A 20,013-nucleotide genomic window follows, 5' to 3' on the forward strand; every position below is an offset into this window, starting at 1 on the left:
CTACTCCTACCTCTCTTCTTGTTTTTTTTTCCTTCTTTCCCTCTTTTCTCTCTTTCACTCTCCCTCCTTTATCCTTCCTACCCCCCCTATGCCTCCCTCCCTCCTTTCCACCCTCCCTTCTGGACTTCCTGTTCCTTTTTTCTTCCTTCCTTCCTTCCCTCCCTCTCTTTTCTCTCCCTTCTTTCGCTCTCTCTCTCTCCCTTTCCCTCCCTCCCCCCTCTACGCCTCCCTCCTTCTCTACCTCCCACAGAATTTCCCCATCTTTGAAGAAAAGTGGCCTTCACCTCTTGGCGTCCCAGATGGGAGATTCTGGAGCCGAGTCCACCCATATCTTCCGGCCCTGGAGGTGGCCTGGAGCAGTGGACACCCTTGGCCAGGTCAAAAGGGGCCGGCCAGGCTTGTGAAGCTTGGGAAACAGGTTCAAGAAAAGGCACTACACCTGTGAGCAATTATCAAAGGGCTTTATTGAGCACTGCCAACGGGAGGCAGACCTCAAAGGCATTTGAGAGCATAGCTATTATCCTAGGATAATGATTAGTTCTCAGACTGACAGCTCCGGAGAAGGATCGGTAATAATTAAGATTAATCGGGCAATTTTTAGGCTGTGTTTCAGGCCATTTTTTTTGGTGGGGGGGTTTGCCAGAGCTCCAAAAACAGCCTAAAAATGGCCTGGAAAACAGTCAAAAACGACCTGAAAAGGCTGTTTTCATGCCGTTTTCTGGAACATCAGTAGCTGGCTGGCGACAGCATGCATTCCCACAGTCTGCGTGCCACCTCTGGCACCCATGCCATAGGTTCGCCTCACGGGGATAGAAAGTACAGATAGTCCTCAACTTACAACGGTTCATTGAGCGGCCGTCTGAAGTTACAACGCCATTTGAAAGAAAGCGACTCACGACGACTGTTTCTTTTTTACTTATGACCAGTGCAACTTCCCCAGGGTCAGGGGGTTGAAATTTCGGATGCTCGACAGCTGGCTCACACTTACGACGGTCGCATGGCCCCAGGGTGGGTCACGCCACCCCCTTTCGCGACCTTCTGGCGCGCAGAACCCACGGGAAAAAACAGATCCGCTTAACAACCGCGCGATACAATGGAACAATGGCAGGGGTTCACTTAACCGACGTGGCGAGAAAAGGCGTAACCATGGGCCAAAGCTCACTGTACAAACATCTCGCTTAGCGACATGGGGCTCAATCGTGATCGTACGAAGAGACTCCCTGTGTTCCTGATATCGGTATAAGCAGGCAAGAGAGCAGAGTCAAGGGCAAATAATTCATTATACCACGAAACCAAAGAAGAATAAGGACAAGTTTGAATAATGCCAAGAGCAAGAGGAAGAGCGCTTAGACTTATATACCGCTTCCCAGTACTTTTACAGCCCCTCTCTAAGCGGTTTACAGAGTCAGCCTCTTGCGCCCAACAATCTGGGTCCTCATTTTACTGACCTCGGAAGGACGGAAGGCTGAGTCAACCTTGATCAGGATTGAACTGCTGCAGTTGGCGGAATTAGCCTGCAATACCGCATTCTAACCACTGGGAAAAGGAAGGAAGGAAGGAAAGGAGAAGGAAGGAAGGGAAGAGGGAAGGAAGGACTAGCAATAGCACTTATATACCGCTTCACAGTACTTTACAGCCCTCTCTAAGCGGTTTACAGAGTCAGCCTCTTGCCCCCAACAATCTGGGTCCTCATTTTATGAAAAGCAGAAGGACAGAAACCTGAGTGAGTAGGAAATGAAAAGGAATGAAACAACAAAGTAGGAAGGAAGGAAGAAAAGAAGGAGGGAGGGAAAAGGAAGGAAGGAAAGAAGAAGGAAGGAAGGAGAGAAGGGAAGAAATAAACAAGAAGGAAATAAACAAGGAAGGAAGGAAAGGAGGAAGGAAAAAAGGGAGGGAGGGAAAAGTAAGAAAACAAAAAGAAAGGATGGAAGGAAATAAACAAGAAAGGACGGGAGGGAGGGGGAAATAAACAAGTAAGGAAAGAAGGAAATAAACGAGGAAGGAAGGAAACAAAGAAGGAAAGGAGGGAGGGAAGGAAAAGTAAGGAAACAAAAAGAAACGCCGAGGAGCGAAAGAAAACAAAAACGGAAAGCAGGGCAACAAAAGTTGTTTTTTTTTACCAGCCCGGGAAGCAAAACCTGTAATGAAGTTTTAACCTGTCATTTCGCTCTTATTTCGCTTTGCAATCCACAATTTATGCCGCCCAGCCGAGGAGGAAGCCCCGGGGAAGAAAATCCAGGAAACTGGAAAAGCAGACAGGCACCCTTGCAAGACAGGGAGTCCTCGACTTACGACCTTCCATTTAGCGACCGTCCGAAGTTACCGCGGCACTGAAGGAAGGACTGTCTCCCACGCTTTAGGATCAGGGCAGTCCCGCGATCCACAATTCGGACGCTCAGCAACGGATTCCTGTTGACGACGGTGGCCGTGACTCACATTTACGACGGTGGCCGTGTTCCCGGGGGTCACGCAATCCCTTTTTTGGGGGGGATTTTCCGATGAGCAAAACTCAACAGGGGGAGCCCGATTCGCTTAACAGCCGGGTTGACTGGCTTAACAGCTGCAGGGATTCGCTTAATAACGGGGGTGAGAAAGGTCGTGAAACAGGGCGAAGCTCACTTTAACCAATGTCTCACTTAGCAACGGAGATTTGGGGCTCCATTGTGGTCGTAGCTTGAGGACTACTTCAGCTGGAGGAGGGGAAGAGGTGCCAAACATGAACTTCTCCGAGCGGCCTAAAAAATGAGCTGAACTCCAAAGGGTCTTTCCCTCCCCCCCCCCCCACTCCCCAAGAAGTAGTGCGCCACCGCCCTGGTCTGGCTGGGAAGTTGGGGATTCCCAGGGGGAAGAGAAAGGAAAAAGAAAGAAAGGAAAAAGGAGAGAAAAGAGGAGGGAAGGGGGAGGGGGGAGAGGAAAGGAAGGGAGGGTAAGGGAAGCAGAAGGGGGGGAGAGGAGAAAGCAGAGGAAAGGGGAAAGGACAGGGAAAGAAGAAAAAGAAGGGGGAAAGGATGAAGGGGAGCAGAGGGAAAGGGAAGGAGGAAAGGGAGGAATATAAAAGAATGAAGGGAGGGAATGAAGGGAATGAAGGGATAAAAGCAGAAAGGGAAGGGGAGAGAAAAGAAGAGAAGACAGTAAATGGATGAAGAAGGAGAGGAAAAGGAAAGGGAAGAATATAAAAGAATGAAGGGAGGGAAAGGAAGATAAAAGAGGAAAGGAAAGGAGGACAGGAGAGGGGAAAAAAGGAAAGGAAGATAAAAGGAGAAAGAGGAAAAAAGGAACTGAGAGAGAAAGAGAAAGAAAGAAAAAGAAAGAAAGAGAGGGAAGGAGATAAAAGGAAGCAAAGGGATGGAAGAAGGAAAGAAAAGAGACGGAGGAAGGAAGGAGAGGAGAAGAGAAAAGAAGAAAGATAAAAGGAGGAAAGGAAGGAATGAATTGAAAGAAAGAAGGAAGGAAAGAAAGAAAAAGAAAGAAAGGAAAGAAGGAAGGAAGGAAAAGAGAGAAAGAAGGAAAGAGAAAGAAAGAAGAGGAAAGAAAGAAGGAAGGAAAGAAAGAGAAAGAAAAAAGAAAAGGAAAGAAGAAAGGAAAAGAGAGAAAGAAAAGAAAAAGAAAGAAAGAAAAGGAAAGAAAGAAGGAAAGAAGGAAGGAAGGAAGAAAAGAAAGAAACAAAACAAGGAAGAAAAGAAAGAGAAAGAAAAGAAAAGGAAGGAAAGAAAAGGGAAGAAAGGGAAAGAGGGGGAAAAGAAAGAGAGAAAAGAAAGAAAGAAAAGGAAGGAAAGAAGGAAGGAAAAGAGAGATAAAGAAAAGGAAAGGAAAGAAGGAAAGAAAGGAAAGAAGGGGAAAAGAGAGAGAGAGAAAAGAAAAGGAAGGAGAGAAGGAAGGAAAGAAGGGAGAGAGAAAGAAAAGGAAAGAAAGGAAAGGAGGGGAGAGGCCAGATGCCCTCGCAGAGGCCCCCGGGGGGATGCAAAGGGGGCGCCCCTTCCCCTCCCCCTCCCAGCGCCTTCTCTCCTCCCGGGGAGGGTCTCCCTCGCCCCCCGCCCGCCCTTTGTCCGCCGCCGCGCCGCTCACCTCCGCCGCCGGCCTCCCTCGGCCCCCGTTGCCAGGGCGACGCGCGCCGCCGCTGTCAATCACCCGCCCGCTCCGGCCCGCCCGCCCTCCCGCCGCCGTGGCAGCGTCCTCCCTGCGGACTACGGCTCCCGGCATGCAACGCGCCGCAGAGAGGGCGGGAGGGAGGGGAGACGCCCCGCCCAGTCCCCGCCCCCGCCCCGCCCCCTAACAGCTGTCGGCAGCCATGCGCGAAGATGACGGACGCGGTGGTGCTGGAGGGGCAGCTGAAGTGGCGGGAGGGGAAGAAGGTGCCCTGGAGGGGAGGGGGAGGGGAGGGAGGTCGTGGGGGTGGGGTGGAGACCTGGGACTCGGCTAACCCCCTCCCCTTGTCTCTCTGCCTTCCCCCTCCCCAGTGGAAGAGCCGGTGGCTGGTCCTGCGCAAGCCGTCTCCCGTGGCCGGTGAGTCCTCCCCCTCCCCCGGGCTTTCCGGGTGGCCTCCCATCCCCGCCACCCTCCTCTCTTGGGCCACCCCCGCAGAAGTGAGACCCCGGGGGAGGGGGCAGCGGATGCACCTGTTGGGGCCCCCTATTTCCACCTGGAGGGGGGCGAGGGTCCGAGGGCAGGGGGGGCACCCAGACCATCCCCGAACCTAAGAGGAGGGGGCTCCCGGGAGGTCGTGGAGACCCTCCCCTCCTTGGCTGACCTGGAGGGGCAGGGACGTGGCTCAGTGGGGTGGGATTCTTCCCCTAATTCACCTCCCCCCCCACAAGGGAGGCCCCACGGAAGGGCAGCGGCTGCACCTCCTGGACGCCCCCTTTCCCCCCTGCTTGTCTGGGAGCAGGAGGGGGGCAAGGGTTTGGCTCGGAGGGCAGGCGGGCACCCACGCAGTCCCTGGGGGGGGGGAACCCAGAAGGAGGGGGCGCCTGGTAGGTCTACAGCTCCCCTCCCTGGACGGGGGTGGGATTCTGCCCCTCAGCCACTGCGCCCCCCCCCCCAAGTGAGACCCCAGGCAACATTGCGCTGGGGAGCTGGGCAGAGACTGCCCCTGTTGGATGCCCCTTTTTCTGCCTGGGAGCAGGGGGTCACCCATGCAGTCCCTGCACCTAGGGAGGGAGACAGGGGAAACCCAGAAGAAGGGGCGGGAGGTCGTGGGGGCTGCACTAGAGCTCCCCTCCCTGGATGTGGCTCAATGGGTCAGGGATTCTGCCCCTCAGCTCGCTCTGGCCACTTGTCTGAAACGATATGGGATCTCCTGCTTCAGCAGGGGGCTGGACTAGAAGACCTCCAAGCTCTATCCTGATTGATTGATTGATTGATTGATTGATTGAAATTGTTTAGGGTCTCCTGCTTGAGCAGGGGGCTGGACTAGAAGACCTCCAATGTCCCTTCCAGCTCTATTCTGATTGATTGATTGATTGATTGATTGACTGATTGAAATGGTTTACTGTCTCCTTGAGCAGTTAGGGCTTATTTTAGGATGCTCTTTTCATTCATACCCAGTCTTTCAAATATAAAATTATAAACACTGAATATTAATCAATACTTGGTTGTTTCATTTGCTTCTTACAAGCTCAGTTATTCTGCTCAGTGGAGCAAAGGCAAAGGAGGCAACGGGCTTTCATGCATATCCTAATCTGCCTTTGGTTTACGTGTAATAGGAAAGGGGGGATAAAAAAGTGGGGGGACGAGGGGGGAGAAGAAGCAAGAGAGGTGGGAGCCTCCGATGGATTTGGGTGGTGGTGGGGGCGCAGGAATTCTGAGGGGGGGGCAGCGCTGGGGTCCCTAGATGATCTGAATGGCTGTGGGGTCAAACTCTGGGTCTCCTCCAGGATGTGGTCCAGAGTTGGGTTTGAGGTTCTCTCTCTCTGTGTGTGTCTCTGTCTCTCTCTTTCTCTCTCCCTCCCTCTCTTTGTCTCTGTCTCTCTCCTTTCTCTCTCTCTCTCTCTCTCTCTTTCTATCTCTCTGTCTCTCTCTCTCTTTGTCTCTGTCTCTCTTTCTCACTCTCTGTCTTTCTCTGTCTCTCTCTCTCCCCCCCAGACTGTTTGCTCCTCCTGGTGTACAAGGAAAGGTCCGAGCGTCTCCGAGGGCTGAAGGAGAGGAGCAGCGTGACCTTGGAGGACATCTGTGGCTTGGACCCCGGGCTCTGCTACGAGGGGCTGACCCACACCCTGGCCATCATCTGCCTCTCCCAGGTGGTGATGCTGGGGTTTGAGAGCAAGGAAACCATGCACGTCTGGGATGCGCACATCCGCTACAGTTTAGGAGAAGGTAAGGAAGGAAGGAAGGAAAGGAAAAGAAAGGAAGGAAGGAAGGAAGGAAGGAAGGAAGGAAGGAAGGAAGGAAGGAAGGAAAAAATGGCAATAGCACCTAGACTTATATACCGCTTCCCAGTGCTTCTACAGCCCTCTCTAAGTGGTTTACAGAGTCAGCCTCTTGCCCCCAACCATCTGGGTCCTCATTTCACCCGCCTCGGAAGGACGGAAGGCTGAGACAACCTTGAACTTCTGCAGTTGGCGGAATTAGCCTGCAATACTGCATTCTAACCACTGGGAGGAAGGGAGGGAACAAAGGAAGGAAAGACAGATGGACTAGCAATAGCACATAGACTTATATCCCGCTTCACAGTGCTTTTACAGCCCTCTCTAAGCGGTTTACGGAGGCAGCCTCTTGCCCCCAACAATCTGGGTCCTCATTTCATCGACCTTGGAAAAGATGGAAGGCTGAGTCAGGATCGAACTCCTGGCAATGGGCAGAGTTAGCCTGCAATACTGCCTTCTATCCACTCCACCACCACAGTGCTGTTGGATGCAGAGATGCCAGCTGACCCAAAGGGAAGTGGGCAGACTAAAGGTATTTCAATCAAAAGCTGAATTCTTTGGGCTTGTCCTTCCCGCCAGTCCACCGATTTCACGTCGTGGTAGCGCCTGGAACCACGCTGGAGAGCGGCCCGGCTACTCTTCACTTCTGCAACGACATACTCGTCTTGGTGAAGGACGTCCCGCCGGTCATCATGGGGCAGTGGAAGCTCTCGGACCTCCGGCGCTACGGGGCAGTCCCGAACGGATTTGTTTTTGAAGGCGGCACACGATGCGGGTTCTGTGAGTATTCGCCGTTCCAGGATATTTGTTTTTACTTAAAGTCTACAAAAATAACAGTGGTATCCAACAGGGTAGAGAATCAGCCCACGAAAGTTTTTCTGGACTGCCGAGAAACGCGGCAAAGAGTAAAAAAGTATATTTGGAAATAAACGGAAAGGTTAAAAAGAAAAGAAGGTTAAAAGAAGAACAGAAAATAAGATAAACATGAGAATAAAATGACAATTGTTAGTATTACTATGATGAGAATAATTAACCTGTTTCCCTGAAAATAAGACCTCCCCGGATAATAAGCCCAATCAGGCTTTTGAGCGCATGCGCTAAAATAAGGCCTCCTCGAAAATATTGCAACACAGCAGCAGCCATGAGGTAACCACGCTCGCCGCCTCCTGCACCTCAAAAATAATAAGGCCTCCCTGAAAATAAGGCCAAGTGCTCATTTCAGGGGTCAAAAGAAAATAAGACCCTGTCTTGTTTTTGGGGAAACACAGTATGTTTAATTTTATTATGGCATTTTTATTGGAAAACATGTTAATGAAACAAAGGAAGAGCATATACTGGAAAAAACTCCAGATTGGCGACAGGGAAGGGCATCCAGCCAGTAAATACTGAGCTCCATTCAGTTGGCCAGACTCCACCCCGCAAGGGATTATAGGGGTCATTAAAAGAGGATGATGATGATTAAAAAACAATTAAAAATCTGCTTAAAAAAAAGAGGATGATGATGTGATAAAGCAAAGAAATATTGGAGCAGATTCTTGAAATGAATATAGATAAAACAAGATTTTTTTCTACTGGGTTTAATGGAAAAACACTTGGGGGGAAAAATTGGAACATGGCTGCTATACAGGTTGATGACAGCAAGATTACTTTATGTACAAAAATGGAAGGATTCCCACAATGGATGAACAGCTGCAAAAGCTGAGGGGAGTTAGCATAGAGGTATAAATTTAGCGCTTTGATTTAAAAAACAACAACTCACCCCACAATTTTGTTTCTCATTGGAAACCACTTCTGGACTTTGTGCTTGAGATAGAAAAAAAAATGAATCTTTGATTTTGGGTTTTACCAATCAGGTAGATCTGTTGTTATAGAAATATCTAGTCTATAAGGTAAAGGTTCCCCTCCTTGCACGTATGTGCTAGTCGTTCCCGACTCTAGGGGGCGGTGCTCATTTCCGTTTCTAAGCCGAAGAGCCAGCGCTGTCCGAAGACGTCTCCATGGTCATGTGGCCGGCATGACTCAACGCCAAACTGTTCCCTTCCCACCAAAGGTGGTTCCTGTTTTTCTACTTGCATTTTTTACGTGCTTTCGAACTGCTAGGTTGGCAGAAGCTGGGACAAGAAACGGGAGCTCACTCCATTATGCGGCGCTGGGGATTCAAACCGCCGAACTGCCGACCTTTCTGATTGAGAAGCTCAGCGTCTTAGCCACTGAGCCACTGCATCCCAAGTCTATACTATTATGTAAAAGTAAAAAACCGGTTGAGGTTTGATGTTCTACTGAATCAATCTTTTTCCCTTCTTTTCTACACTTCTCCCTCCCCTGTTCTTCCTATTATTTGCTTTTCGCATTTTTGCATTTTATGTTATAAACTTATAAAAAAAGATCGATGTTTGAAAAAGCAATCAATCAATATCAATCAATCAATATCAATCCATCAGTAAAACGCTGAATGTATAGCAAGTGTAAACCTTTTCGTCTTTTTCAGGGGCCGGAGTCTTTTTCCTCTCTTGCACGGAAGGCGAAAAAATCAGCTTTCTCTTCGACTGTATCGTTCACGGCATCTCTCCAACGAAAGGCTTTCGGCGGGCGCTAGCAGGTTAAGACGGGGAACCCCCCCACCCCCCCAGGAATGGGGTGATAAGCTGTTCTGACCGAGCCTTCCCAAGAGCATGAAGCAAACTCCTGGCCTGGGAAAAAAAAAATCTTTTATTAATTGACTGTGAATTCTGCTCCTTCACCTCCAACAAAGTCTTTCCAGGGAGGATTTACGGTCACAGACCTTCTCTGGCTTGGAGAGCTGCCAGGCCGATATCTGCAAAACTTGGCCAGGAGTCTCGGAGAGTCACAAACCAACTAAGGGAACTAATGGTCTCCTGCAAACTCCCCTCCCTTTTGCCTCTCTTTTATTTCCTCTGGGAGGGTCCATCCATCGTCCACCTGTGGCCTTCCTCCCAAGTCGACCCCTGTTCCTTAGCTCTCCCCTTTGTCCGTGCATGCGCCCACTGGGAACAGGCTCCAGCTGTTCCTCTGCCTCTTCTGATCTCCGACTCCAAAGGCAGCTGAGAACTGTCGGAGAAGCCCCGGCCCCCTCTCTGCCTCTGACGCAGAGCCTCCCCCAGACTCCAGGACTGGCTCCTGTTCCTCCCCAACCTCCTTACTGTCTGAGTCCGCTGGCAGCCTACAACAGACCTGCCAAGCTGTCCTTTGACTGTCCGTTAGAATTCATCTCAGCCTCTCTCATTGATATCTCTCTCTCTCTTTCTCCCTTCTCGAAGACCCCAGTGTGAACCCCGCCTGCACGGAAGAAAGGGTGGCCTACGAGGCTTCGAAGTTGGAGAAGCGCCTCAGCCTGCTCTCCCACAGCGGCTGCCACGGCAGCGGAGGTAACGTCTCGCCCGGCCCTTCCTTCTCCTTCCTAGCAATTTTCTTTCCAGCTGAGCCAGGGAATCTGAAGCACTTGGATCCTTCAGGGCCTGTGGGAGGGGGCGAGGAGAAGAAAGCTGTGCCTCAGATGCCAGGGTGGCCCCCTGTCTGCTGCTTTCTGCACAGCCGGTGCCAAGTTCCAGGTCTTCGGACCCAGCCTTCCTTAAAAAGCAACAAGCGGAGTCTTGGTCCCGGCAAAACCCCTTTTATTTACACGACTGTGAATTCCTTTCATTCGCTGTCAGCAAGGCTTGGCAAACAGCCTTTCAGAGGAATATTTATCAACACGAACCTTATCTCGCATGGAGAGCTGCCAGATAACTAGTTTCCAAACACAGGGCAAAGCAAAACTTGGCACAGAGTCTCTTAGAGTCACAAACAGAACTTCCACTCTTGAAATGACCGAAGGAACACATTGTTTCCTGCAAAAGCCCCCTCCCCATTCGCTCCTCTTTTCTTTCCTATGGGAGGGACCAATCACCTCCAAGGTGGGGCTTTACTCCCAAGTCAACCCTGCCTTCTTAATTGTTCTTGTCTTTTGGCAGCTCTGCGCGTGCGCGCACTGGGAACAGGCTCCAGCTGTTCCTCTGCCTCACTGATGTCTGACTCTGAAGGCAGCTGATAACTGTCAGACGGCCCTGGCCCCTTCTCTGCCTCCGACACAGAGCCCTCCTCAGAGCCTTCCCCAGACTCCAGGACTGGCCCAGGTTCCTCCCCAACCTCCTCACTGTCTGAATCTGCTGCCAGTTCTGCTGGCTGCCACCGGGCCATAACACCGGGTCTAAAAGAATAGTTTCATTGGCCAACTTGAGGAAGGGCAGTTGCTGAGCCCAGAGAGAGGAGAGCTGGTGGAAGTGAACAGGTCAAGGCTTTTTATAGTATAACCTTCATTGTCATTGTACATCACGTACACAACGAAATTGGTTTTAGCCTCAGTGGTGCATTCCATGGCAAAAAATACAAACAACACAAATGGTATAAAGAATAATCCCTATGCAAGTCATTAGGAACAAGAAGAAAGAAAAGAAAAACTAGTCATAGCTTTCCGCGTGTGTGTGGAGTGATTGTGGTTCTGTTTAAGAGGCTGACAGCCCAAGCATAGAAACAGTTTTTAAATCTACCCTGTTTCCCTGAAAATAAGACCTCCCCGGATAATATGTAAGGCCAGTCAGGCTTCTGAACGCATGCGCTAAACTAACCCCTTTCCCCCAAAATAAGCCCTCCTCAAAAATATTGCAACACAGCAGCAGCTATGAGGTGACCACGCTCGTCACCTCCTGCACCTCAAAATTAATAAGACCTCCCTGAAAATAAGGCCAAGCGGTCATTTCGGGGGTCAAAAGAAAATAAGATCCTGTCTTATTTTCGGGAAAACATGGTATGTTGAATTTTATAATGGCATTTTTATTGGAAAACATGTTAATGAAGGAAAGGAAGAGTATATTCTGAAAAAAACCTCCAGACAGAAAGACAGACAATAGAAATAGAAGATAGAGATAGATGATGGATAGAGCTAAATAGATGAGATAGATAGATGATAGATAGATGATAGATAGATGATAGATAGATAGATAGATAGATAGATAGATAGATAGATAGATAGATAGATAGATAGATAAGCAGATAGATAAGCAGATAGATAGATATAGAAGATAGAGATAGATAGAGGATAGATTATAGGTAAATAGATGTGATAGATAGATAGATGATAGATAGATGATAGATAGATAGATAGATAGATAGATAGATAGATAGATAGATAGATAGATAGATAAACAGATAGATATAGAAGATAGAGTTAGAGGATAGATTATAGGTAAATAGATGTGATAGATAGATAGATAGATAGATAGATAGATAGATAGATAGATAGATAGATGATAGATAGATAGATAGATAGATAGATAGATAGATAGATAGATAGATAGATGATAGATAGATGATAGATAGATAGATGATAGATAGATAAACAGATAAATAGATATAGAAGGTAGAGATAGATAGAGGATAGATTATAGGTAAATAGATGTGATAGATAGATGATAGATAGATAGATAGATAGATAGATAGATAGATAGATAGATGATGATGATGATAGATAGATAGATAGATAGATAGATAGATAGATAGATAGATAGATAGATAGATAAACAGATAGATATAGAAGATAGAGATAGATAGAGGATAGATTATAGGTAAATAGATGTGATAGATAGATAGATGATAGATAGATAGATAGATAGATAGATAGATAGATAGATAGATAGATAGATAGATAGATGATAGATGATAGATAGATAGATGATAGATAGCTAGATAGATAAACAGATAGATAGATATACAAGATAGAGATAGATAGAGATAGATTATAGGTAAATAGATGTGATAGATGATAGATAGATAGATAGATAGATAGATAGATAGATAGATAGATAGATAAGCAGATAGATAGATATAGAAGATAGAGATAGAGGATAGATTATAGGTAAATAGATGTGATAGATAGATAGATGATAGATAGATGATAGATAGATAGATAGATGATAGATAGATAGATAAACAGATAGATATACAAAATAGAGATAGATAGAGGATAGATTATAGGTAAATAGATGTGATAGATAGATAGATAGATAGATAGATAGATAGATAGATAGATAGATAGATAGATCGATCGATCGATAGATAGATAGATGGATGATAGGTCGATAGATCGATAGATAGATGATAGATAGATAGATAGATACTCTGTTTCCCTGAAAATAAGAGCTCCCCGGATAATAAGCCCAATCAAGCTTTTGAGCACAAAATAAGCCCTCCCCGAAAATATTGCAACACAGCAGCAGCCATGAGATGACCACGTTCGCTGCCTCCTGGACCTCCGAAATAAGAAGGCCTCAGAAGCCCACTTCTGCCTAGGCGACCTGGGTGATAACAGATGCTCCCCTGCCTGGCCAGGATTACTGGCCTCCCTCTCTGATCCCAGACAGCTTCCACAGTTTAACCCTGTGTCCCTTCTTCCTTCAACCAGGGGATGACCGGAGCTTGTCCAGCGCGTCCTCGGACACCAGCCACTCTGATGCCAGCATTGGGAGCAGATTGACTCTCTGGCCCGAGCAGTCATCCGCTGGTACTTCCCAGGAGTCTTGTGGAGCGGTGGCGGCAGCGGCAGCAGCTGCGGAGAAGCTGCAATCAGACGGAGCCCAGGGGGCCAGCAAGCCACCCCCCAGTCTCCTGCGCTCCAGGCAGCTGCAAGAAATTGGCCGCCAGAGCTCCTCTGACAGCGGGATAGCGACCGGCAGCCACTCCTCTTATTCGGGAAGCTTCTCGTCCTACACGGGGAGCCTGGACATTTCTCATGGGGATGAGTTTGGGTCCCTACTGAGCCTCTCGCTCAGCTTCCCTTCCGACCGGAATGTTTGCAGTTGCAGGAGCCCCAGCTCGGAGTACCAGGCCCCCAGTTGGCTCCGGCACAACTACGATACGCCCCGAAGTTTGCTCGCGGCGTCTACAACGGGCATCCTCGCCATTGGTCCAGACGCCGGCCTGTCCAAGGCCCAGAGCTCCAAAGGGGACGGGAAACGGCCAGCCTCCCATCTGGAGAGAGAAGCCGCTAACAAGCCAAGCCAGGATAAGGACTCGCAGGGCGTCTCCCCATCAGGAAGCACCAAAGGCTCCATTCCGGAGACACAGCTCAGGCCACCAGTTCACAGACAGGACTGGAGAGGGCCCGAGGTTGCTCCATGTATCTCCGGCGGTTCTTGCGAACTGTGCAGCTCTCCTTCCGAGACGAAAACAGCTCTCTTCCCATCTTGCCCTGTCTGTGGTGGGATACAGGTAAAACCATGACCGGCAGCTCATCCTGACCTTGCTTTGAATCTGTGCATAACTGGTGTGTGTATCTGAACCCAAAGCTTTCTTACGCAACCGCCATGTGTGATAAAAATGTCCCATCTTGCTATTCCGATTTCCAACATGGCTTTAAAGTGGGGGTCCCCATCCACAGGCTTGTGGACCGGTACCGGGCAAAGGCATGCTAGAAACTGAGCTGCACAAAGAAGCAAATCCCCATCTGCGGGATGCAGGCAGCCACACCTCCGCTGGTGCGTGGAAAATCCTCTCTCCACAGAACCAGTCCCTGGTGCCTAAAACATTGGGGGCTGCTGTTTTAGAGTACCCTTTACCCTCAATTTCATTGAGGGCCACATCAGGGCTGCGGTTGACCTTGGGGGACCAGAGTGGGTATGGCCAACAGTGTGGGTGTGGCCATCCTGCTTCTCAAACTGCTATCATGTTAGCTCTTCGCACTGGGTAGATGGCGACTGCATGGGCGTGGCCATCCTGCTCCTCAAACTGCTATCATGTTAGCTCTTCGCACTGGGTAGACGGGGACTGCATGGGCGTGGCCATCCTGCTCGTCAAACTACTGGCATGTTAGCTCTTCGCACTGGGTAGACGGGGACTGCATGGGCGTGGCCAGCCTGCTCGTCAAACTGCTATCATGTTAGCTCTTTCAACTGGGTAGATGGGGACTGCATGGGCGTGGCCATCCTGCTCCTCAAACTGCTATATTAGCTCTTCGCACTGGGTAGACGGGGACTGCATGGGCGTGGTCAGCCTGCTCGTCAAACTACTGGCATGTTAGCTCTTCGCACTGGGTAGATGGGACCGAAGTGATGTGGGCCGGCCCCTTACATTTTCCAGGACAGCCCCCAGCCCAGCCCTGACCACATCGTGGGCTGCATCCGGCCCGCAGGTCTTCAGTTTGGCATCTTCCTCTAGACAGGTTTTCTGGTGTCATACCCCAAGTGTGCATCATTTTATAAAAAATTCTTTTGAAGATTACAATGTGAAGTAAATAAACAGAAGGAAATATTTGTAGCTCAGGCTCCTAGGTGCTCTCTGAGCCGGGTTGCGTCCTCGCAGACGTTTCATGGCCCAACTAGGCAACATGATCAATGCTAGAAGGGACATGGGTTTGTTCTCCTGTTTGTATGCAAGTGGCTTGCTCCGTCAGTGTTGGTGGCAAGTGTTTTTGCTGGTTCCTTGATTAAGTTGCGGTTTACTAGAAAAGGAAATCGGCAGTAAATCCCTCACACCCTCCTGCCCTCTCGTCTGGACTACTACAAAGGTCTCTACAGGGAGCTGCCCTTGAAGAACAGTTGGAAGCTTCAACTGATGCAGAACGAGGCTGCAGAGGTGGTAACACAGCTCTGTAACACAGCTGGGTTGCATTGGTGGGCTGCATGGGGCACCTCTGTGTTTCCAGCTGCAATTCCAGGTGCTGGATATCACCTTTAAAGCTTTCCTGGCGGGTTTTTAAAAACTTTTAAAATGTGTTTCTATAGAGCAGAGGTGGCTCAGTGGCTAAGATGCTGAGCTTGTCGATCAGAAAGGTCAGCAGTTCTGCGGTTCAAATCCCTAGCACCGCGTAACGGAGTGAGCTCCCGTGACTTGTCCCGGCTTCTGCCAACCTAGCAGTTCGAAAGCACGTAAAAATGCAAGTAGAAAAATAGGAACCACCTTTGGTGGGAAGGGAACAGCGTTTTTGTGCGCCTTCGGCGTTGAGTCATGCCGGCCACATGACCATGGAGACGTCTTCGGACAGCGCTGGCTCTTCGGAAACTTTGAAACGGAGATGAGCACCGCCCCCTAGAGTCAGGAACGAGTAGCATATAAATTTTGTTAAGGGAGCCTTGTCTTATTTTACGGCTTTTCTTATCCACATTCGTTAAGTGAACCCCCACTGTTGTTAAACGAGTCACATGGTTATTCATTGAATCTGGGCTTTCGCGCAGTCTCTGCTTGTCAGAAAGTCACAAAGGGGATCGTGTGACGCCCTCACCCCCCACCCCCACCCCCCGGGCACTGCAGCCGTCATAAACATGAGTCAGCTGTCCAGCATCCAATTGTACATCACGTCGCCCCTACGGATGCTGGAGTGGTCGTAAGTGTGAAAAACGGCTATGAGTCACTTTTTTGCAATGCTGTTGTAACTTCAAACGGCCGCTAAGCGAACTGTTATAAGTCGAGGACTACCTGCATTTTAAGAGATCAATAGAAAGCAGTTAGTTTTAGTGCTCCTAGTTTTGAAAGAAGTGTATTTTAATACAACCTATTCTCTCTCTGTGTGTGTTTGTGTGTTTTCGAAGGAGACATCAATTTTATCATCTCAAATGTTCGCACCCAATCTAGGTAAGAACCACGGAAAGATTTGAATTTCCCACGCCATTCATGCCCGAAGAAAAAAGTTTCCCATTCTAGTTCTGCTTGGTCACCCCTCCAGACGTATCCAGTTAAGTGATTGCCGTTTAAGTCAGGTGTCGCCTTGCAACGTTGCCTACTCAAGAGGGCTAATCTTATCTTGATTGCAAAGTTACACAAATTTCGTCGTTTCTCAAGGCACAAAGAGAAAATACCTATTGTGAACTCCGCGTAGGCATCAGGAAGGGCATCCGGCCAGTAAATGCTCACTCCACCCAGTGGCCTTGACCCCACCCTGAATGATGAGACTACAGAGTCATAAAAAGGAAAAAAAAACCACACACAAAGGAAATTTCATAATTTCTCAAGGCGCAAAGAGTACATACTATTGTGAACTCCACATAGGTGTCAGGAAGGGCATCTGGCCAGTAAATTCTCCCCTCTAGTCAGTCACCCCGACCCCACTCCAAATTAAGGGACTACAGGGGCATAAATAGAATAAAAACCTTGGAAATTTCCTGGTTTCTCTCTCAGGGCACGAAGAGAAAATATCTACTGTGAACTCCACGTAGGTATCAGGAAGGGCATCCGGCAAGTAAATACTCAGCTCCAGTCAATCGCCCTAACCCTATCCTGAATTAAGGAGCTGCAGGGACATAAAAAGAGGAAAAAACCCCCTAGAAATTTCCTAGTTTCTCTCTCAGGGCACGAAGAAAAAATATCTACTGTGAACTCCACGTAGGTGTCAGGAAGGGCATCCGGTCAGTAAATGCTCAGCTTCCGTCAGTCGCCCCAATTTAAGAGACTACAGTGCTGTTAAAAAAAGGGGGGGGGATACAAAGGAAATTTGGCTAGTCTGAAAATACATTCTCTCCCCCTCCTACACCTTTACTGTCCTAGATCCTGGGGAGGGTCCCATGTGAGACATAAGCCAGGCCCACATTCCTTCTGCAGCCTTGACGCTTCCTCTCGCTTCCAAGGTCATCCCCACAGACTTCGCCTTCTGTTTCTGCAGAGCCGTCCCCTTCGGAGCAATTGCACGGCGAAATGGCAACTTACGTGAATATCCCCACAAGCCCCACAGCAAAGAAGCAACTCCATTACATGGAGGTGGAGCTTCAGGAGCCCAGCGGGAGCGTTCGAGGTAAGGATCTCCGAAAATGGCCAAGCAGGGAAGAGTTTACATTTTTTGTGACGTTCTGAGCTACGCTAAGAATTTCAATAACTTTTGGAATATAAAGGAAGGAGAACCTATAGCATTTCAGACAGGTGGTTCTCCATTCTCTTTTTAAACACTTGCAGTGATGGAGAAGGGAGGGAGGAAGGAGGGGAGGAAGGAAGAAAGGATAGCAGAAAAATAGAGTTTCAGTATCATTGTAATTTTGAACGGTCACTAAACGGAATGCCGTAAGTCAAGGACTGCCTGTGTTTGCTCTCTGAAGCTTCTAGAGATCCAGATAAAGGGGGGGGCGGTGTTTCCCCTTATCAGTCCTTCGTGCCAAACCGATATTTCCGCTCCTCGGGTGTGGGCTATGCTGTGTGGCCAACGCAATATACTTTTACACTCAGGTGGCGACGCCACGAAATATGCCCAGATTGACATCACCGCCACGGAGACGGCCCATAAGGTGGGCACCCAGCATGCCTACTTTCGGGAGGAGCGTCTGCAGGAGCTCGAGCAGCAGCAGCAGAAGAAAGACGGCGGCCTGCCCAGTTCTTCGTAAAGGGGCAGAAATCCGCCACCTGCTCACCTGCCCTCGCCCTCCTAAACGCCATCCCTGCGCTCAGGTCTGGTCCAGATTCATTCCAATGGACTCACTTTCTAGCGGGAAAACCGGCAGCACGGCTGACGTGTGCGACAGAAGTGGGTTGCGCCCGGTTCGCCCGAACCGGTAGTGGTAATCTGGCCTGGGTTGCACAACCGGCAGCGACTCAGGCTGGCCACGCCCCCGAACCGGTTCCCCGGTCTCCGTTGCCGTTGCTGGCATCTTGTTCATTAGCTTTTAATGGTCTTTGCTCACTCAGCTGTGAGAGGATGGCGGGGAATGGAAGGATTTATACTCCTTACAGACATTTGGTCATTTGCATCCTTTTTAGAGAGTCAATGAGGCCACTTGGAGGTTTGTCTGTGTCCAAAGTATCATCTGAGTAGTGCAAACAGGCATGGGACCTTGTTGGAAAAGTCGAAAGGACTGTGTTGTGGACTGCAGATAGAGAATGTCGTATCCCTCCCTCCTCTGTTGAGCCAGGGCCGTTCAGTTTTGACACACGTGGCCTCCTGGACCCCTACTTCCAAACCAGTGGTCCTCTCTGTCCAAAGAAATGTGGATCGTGGCCCACGAGGCATTAGATACCCAAATCGAGGCATTTCATTTCGAGTCCAAGAAAAGTAACTAGAACGAAACATGCAAGAAACAGCAGTCCTGTACAGTGTACGTATTGATCAGGCTGCTTTTGTTAAGAGCCAAAATGGCTTTGGGTTGTTAGTATTGTTAATATTATTATTATTATTATTATTATTATTAATTTTTCAAAAAGCCGAAGGACACATCTGCGTGATTAGGAGTGGGCTGTAGGCCGAGCAGCGAGTAGCATGAAACAAACCGCCTTTTTAATTTTGCCTTTTTCTGTTACCGCGCGCTTCTGGCTGGAATTGCAGGCGTGTCCTTCCTCGTGTAGAAAGCAGGGGCCTCCAAACTTGGCAACTTTAAGACCTGTGGACTTCAACTCCATGCTGGCTGAGGAATTATGGGGGGTGGGGGGTGGGGTGGAAGTCCACAAGTCTTAAAATGGCTGTTCTGACCGAGGCTTCCCCAAAAAGCAGGAGGCAGAGTCCTGGTCCTGAAAAACCCCTTTTATTAAACGCATGTCAATTCCTCCCATTCACCTTCAGCCAAGGCCTGGCAAAGAGTCTTTCAAAGGAGTATTTATGATCACAGACTTTATCTGTCTTGGAAAGATGCCATGTAGATATTTTCCCAAATGAGGTGCTGTGCAAGGAAAGACTTTGGCACAGAGTCTCTGGGATTCACGAACAGATCTTCACACTCCTGAAATGAACGAATGAACAAATTGTTTCCTGCAAAAGCCCCCTCCCCTTTCGCTCCTCTTTTATGTCCTATGGGAGGGGCCATTCACTGTCCACCAGTGGCTTTACTCCCAAGTCAACCCTGATTTCTGAGCTGTTCTTTTCTTCCGGCAGCTCTGTGCATGCGCACACTGGGAACAGGCTCCAGCTGTTCTTCTGCCTCACTGATGTCTGACTCCGAAGGCAGCTGATAACTGTCAGACGGCCCTGGCCCCCTCTCTGCCTCCGACACAGAGCCCTCATCAGAGCCTTCCCCAGACTCCAGGACTGGCCCATCTTCCTCCCCAACCTCCTCACTGTTTCACTCTGCTGCCAGCTCCACTGGCCACTGGCAGGCCATAACAAGTACCACGTTTGGAGACCCCTGTTGTAGAGTAACTGGCATTCCAGTAGACTTTTGGGAAGTGGGTGGCATTTGTGGATTCTGCATTCCATGGTCAGGAAGGTGGAGGGAACTGTTTCCTCTCTTTTTGCTTGGATCAAAGGTTGCTTGTGGTCAGGAACAGGCCTCCCCAACTGCACCCCCAGCCAAACTGGTTTTTATTATTTAATAGCTGATAACGGTGTTTATCCCCTCTATCAGACACAAATGGCGATGTCAAGTGGCAACCTAAGGGCAGAATGGGCTTTCCCCTCTCCTTCCACGAACATCGCAGCAATTCCTGGAGAGGCGATGGCAAGAGAAACTTCTCCCTGATTTTGGCAACAATTAAATTAGTTAGAAATGTTTTCCCCGTGACCCCAGGAGCGTAATTTCTAATGTAACCAGAGGGAGCCCCCTTGTGGAGTACTGCAAAGCCGTTACCATGGCAACTCCACCGCACTGTACAGTAGAAGCCATTTTAAGGCAGTCCAGTAGAAGCCATTTTACGGCACAACAGGCTGTATCTTAACAGAACACCCTCCCCCACCGATGTGTGTTAGGGGTGTCTT

General features: G+C 49.1%; 3 protein-coding genes across 7 annotated transcripts in view; 2 read left to right on the forward strand and 1 right to left on the reverse strand.

Moving 5' to 3' along the window:
- The window catches only part of RGS12 (regulator of G protein signaling 12), a 60,132-nt gene extending 56,014 nt beyond the window's left edge, over positions 1–4,118 (reverse strand). For all 3 annotated transcript variants that reach the window (XR_014175856.1, XM_081958936.1, XM_081958937.1), the window contains exon 1: positions 4,066–4,118. The gene's annotated coding sequence lies outside the window, so the exon portion shown is untranslated. The remainder of the gene's footprint in view (positions 1–4,065) is intronic.
- Positions 1–15,252, forward strand: part of MSANTD1 (Myb/SANT DNA binding domain containing 1) — a 108,293-nt gene extending 93,041 nt beyond the window's left edge. Inside the window, exon 5 of the transcript XR_014175859.1 lies at positions 15,185–15,252. The gene's annotated coding sequence lies outside the window, so the exon portion shown is untranslated. The remainder of the gene's footprint in view (positions 1–15,184) is intronic.
- On the forward strand, positions 4,271–19,636 carry DOK7 (docking protein 7). Of its 3 annotated transcripts, XM_081958987.1 has the most exons (10): positions 4,271–4,352; positions 4,458–4,503; positions 6,082–6,312; positions 6,942–7,142; positions 8,851–8,961; positions 9,641–9,748; positions 12,820–13,625; positions 15,941–15,983; positions 17,008–17,136; positions 17,562–19,636. In XM_081958987.1, exons 1-10 carry the CDS (start codon positions 4,299–4,301, stop codon positions 17,714–17,716), a joined length of 1,884 nt encoding a protein of 627 aa, XP_081815113.1. In that variant the 5' UTR covers positions 4,271–4,298; the 3' UTR covers positions 17,717–19,636. The 3 variants fall into 3 exon arrangements, 2 of the variants coding, with proteins under 2 accessions (XP_081815113.1, XP_081815114.1); XR_014175857.1 differs by lacking the exon at positions 15,941–15,983 and having other exon boundaries at positions 17,562–17,698; XM_081958988.1 differs by lacking the exons at positions 15,941–15,983; positions 17,008–17,136; positions 17,562–19,636 and adding an exon at positions 15,984–16,977.
- The last annotated feature ends 377 nt before the right edge of the window (positions 19,637–20,013 follow it).

Source organism: Natrix helvetica (assembly GCF_964273705.1).
Source record: "Natrix helvetica genome assembly, chromosome: 7".
NCBI lineage: Eukaryota > Metazoa > Chordata > Lepidosauria > Squamata > Natricidae > Natrix > Natrix helvetica.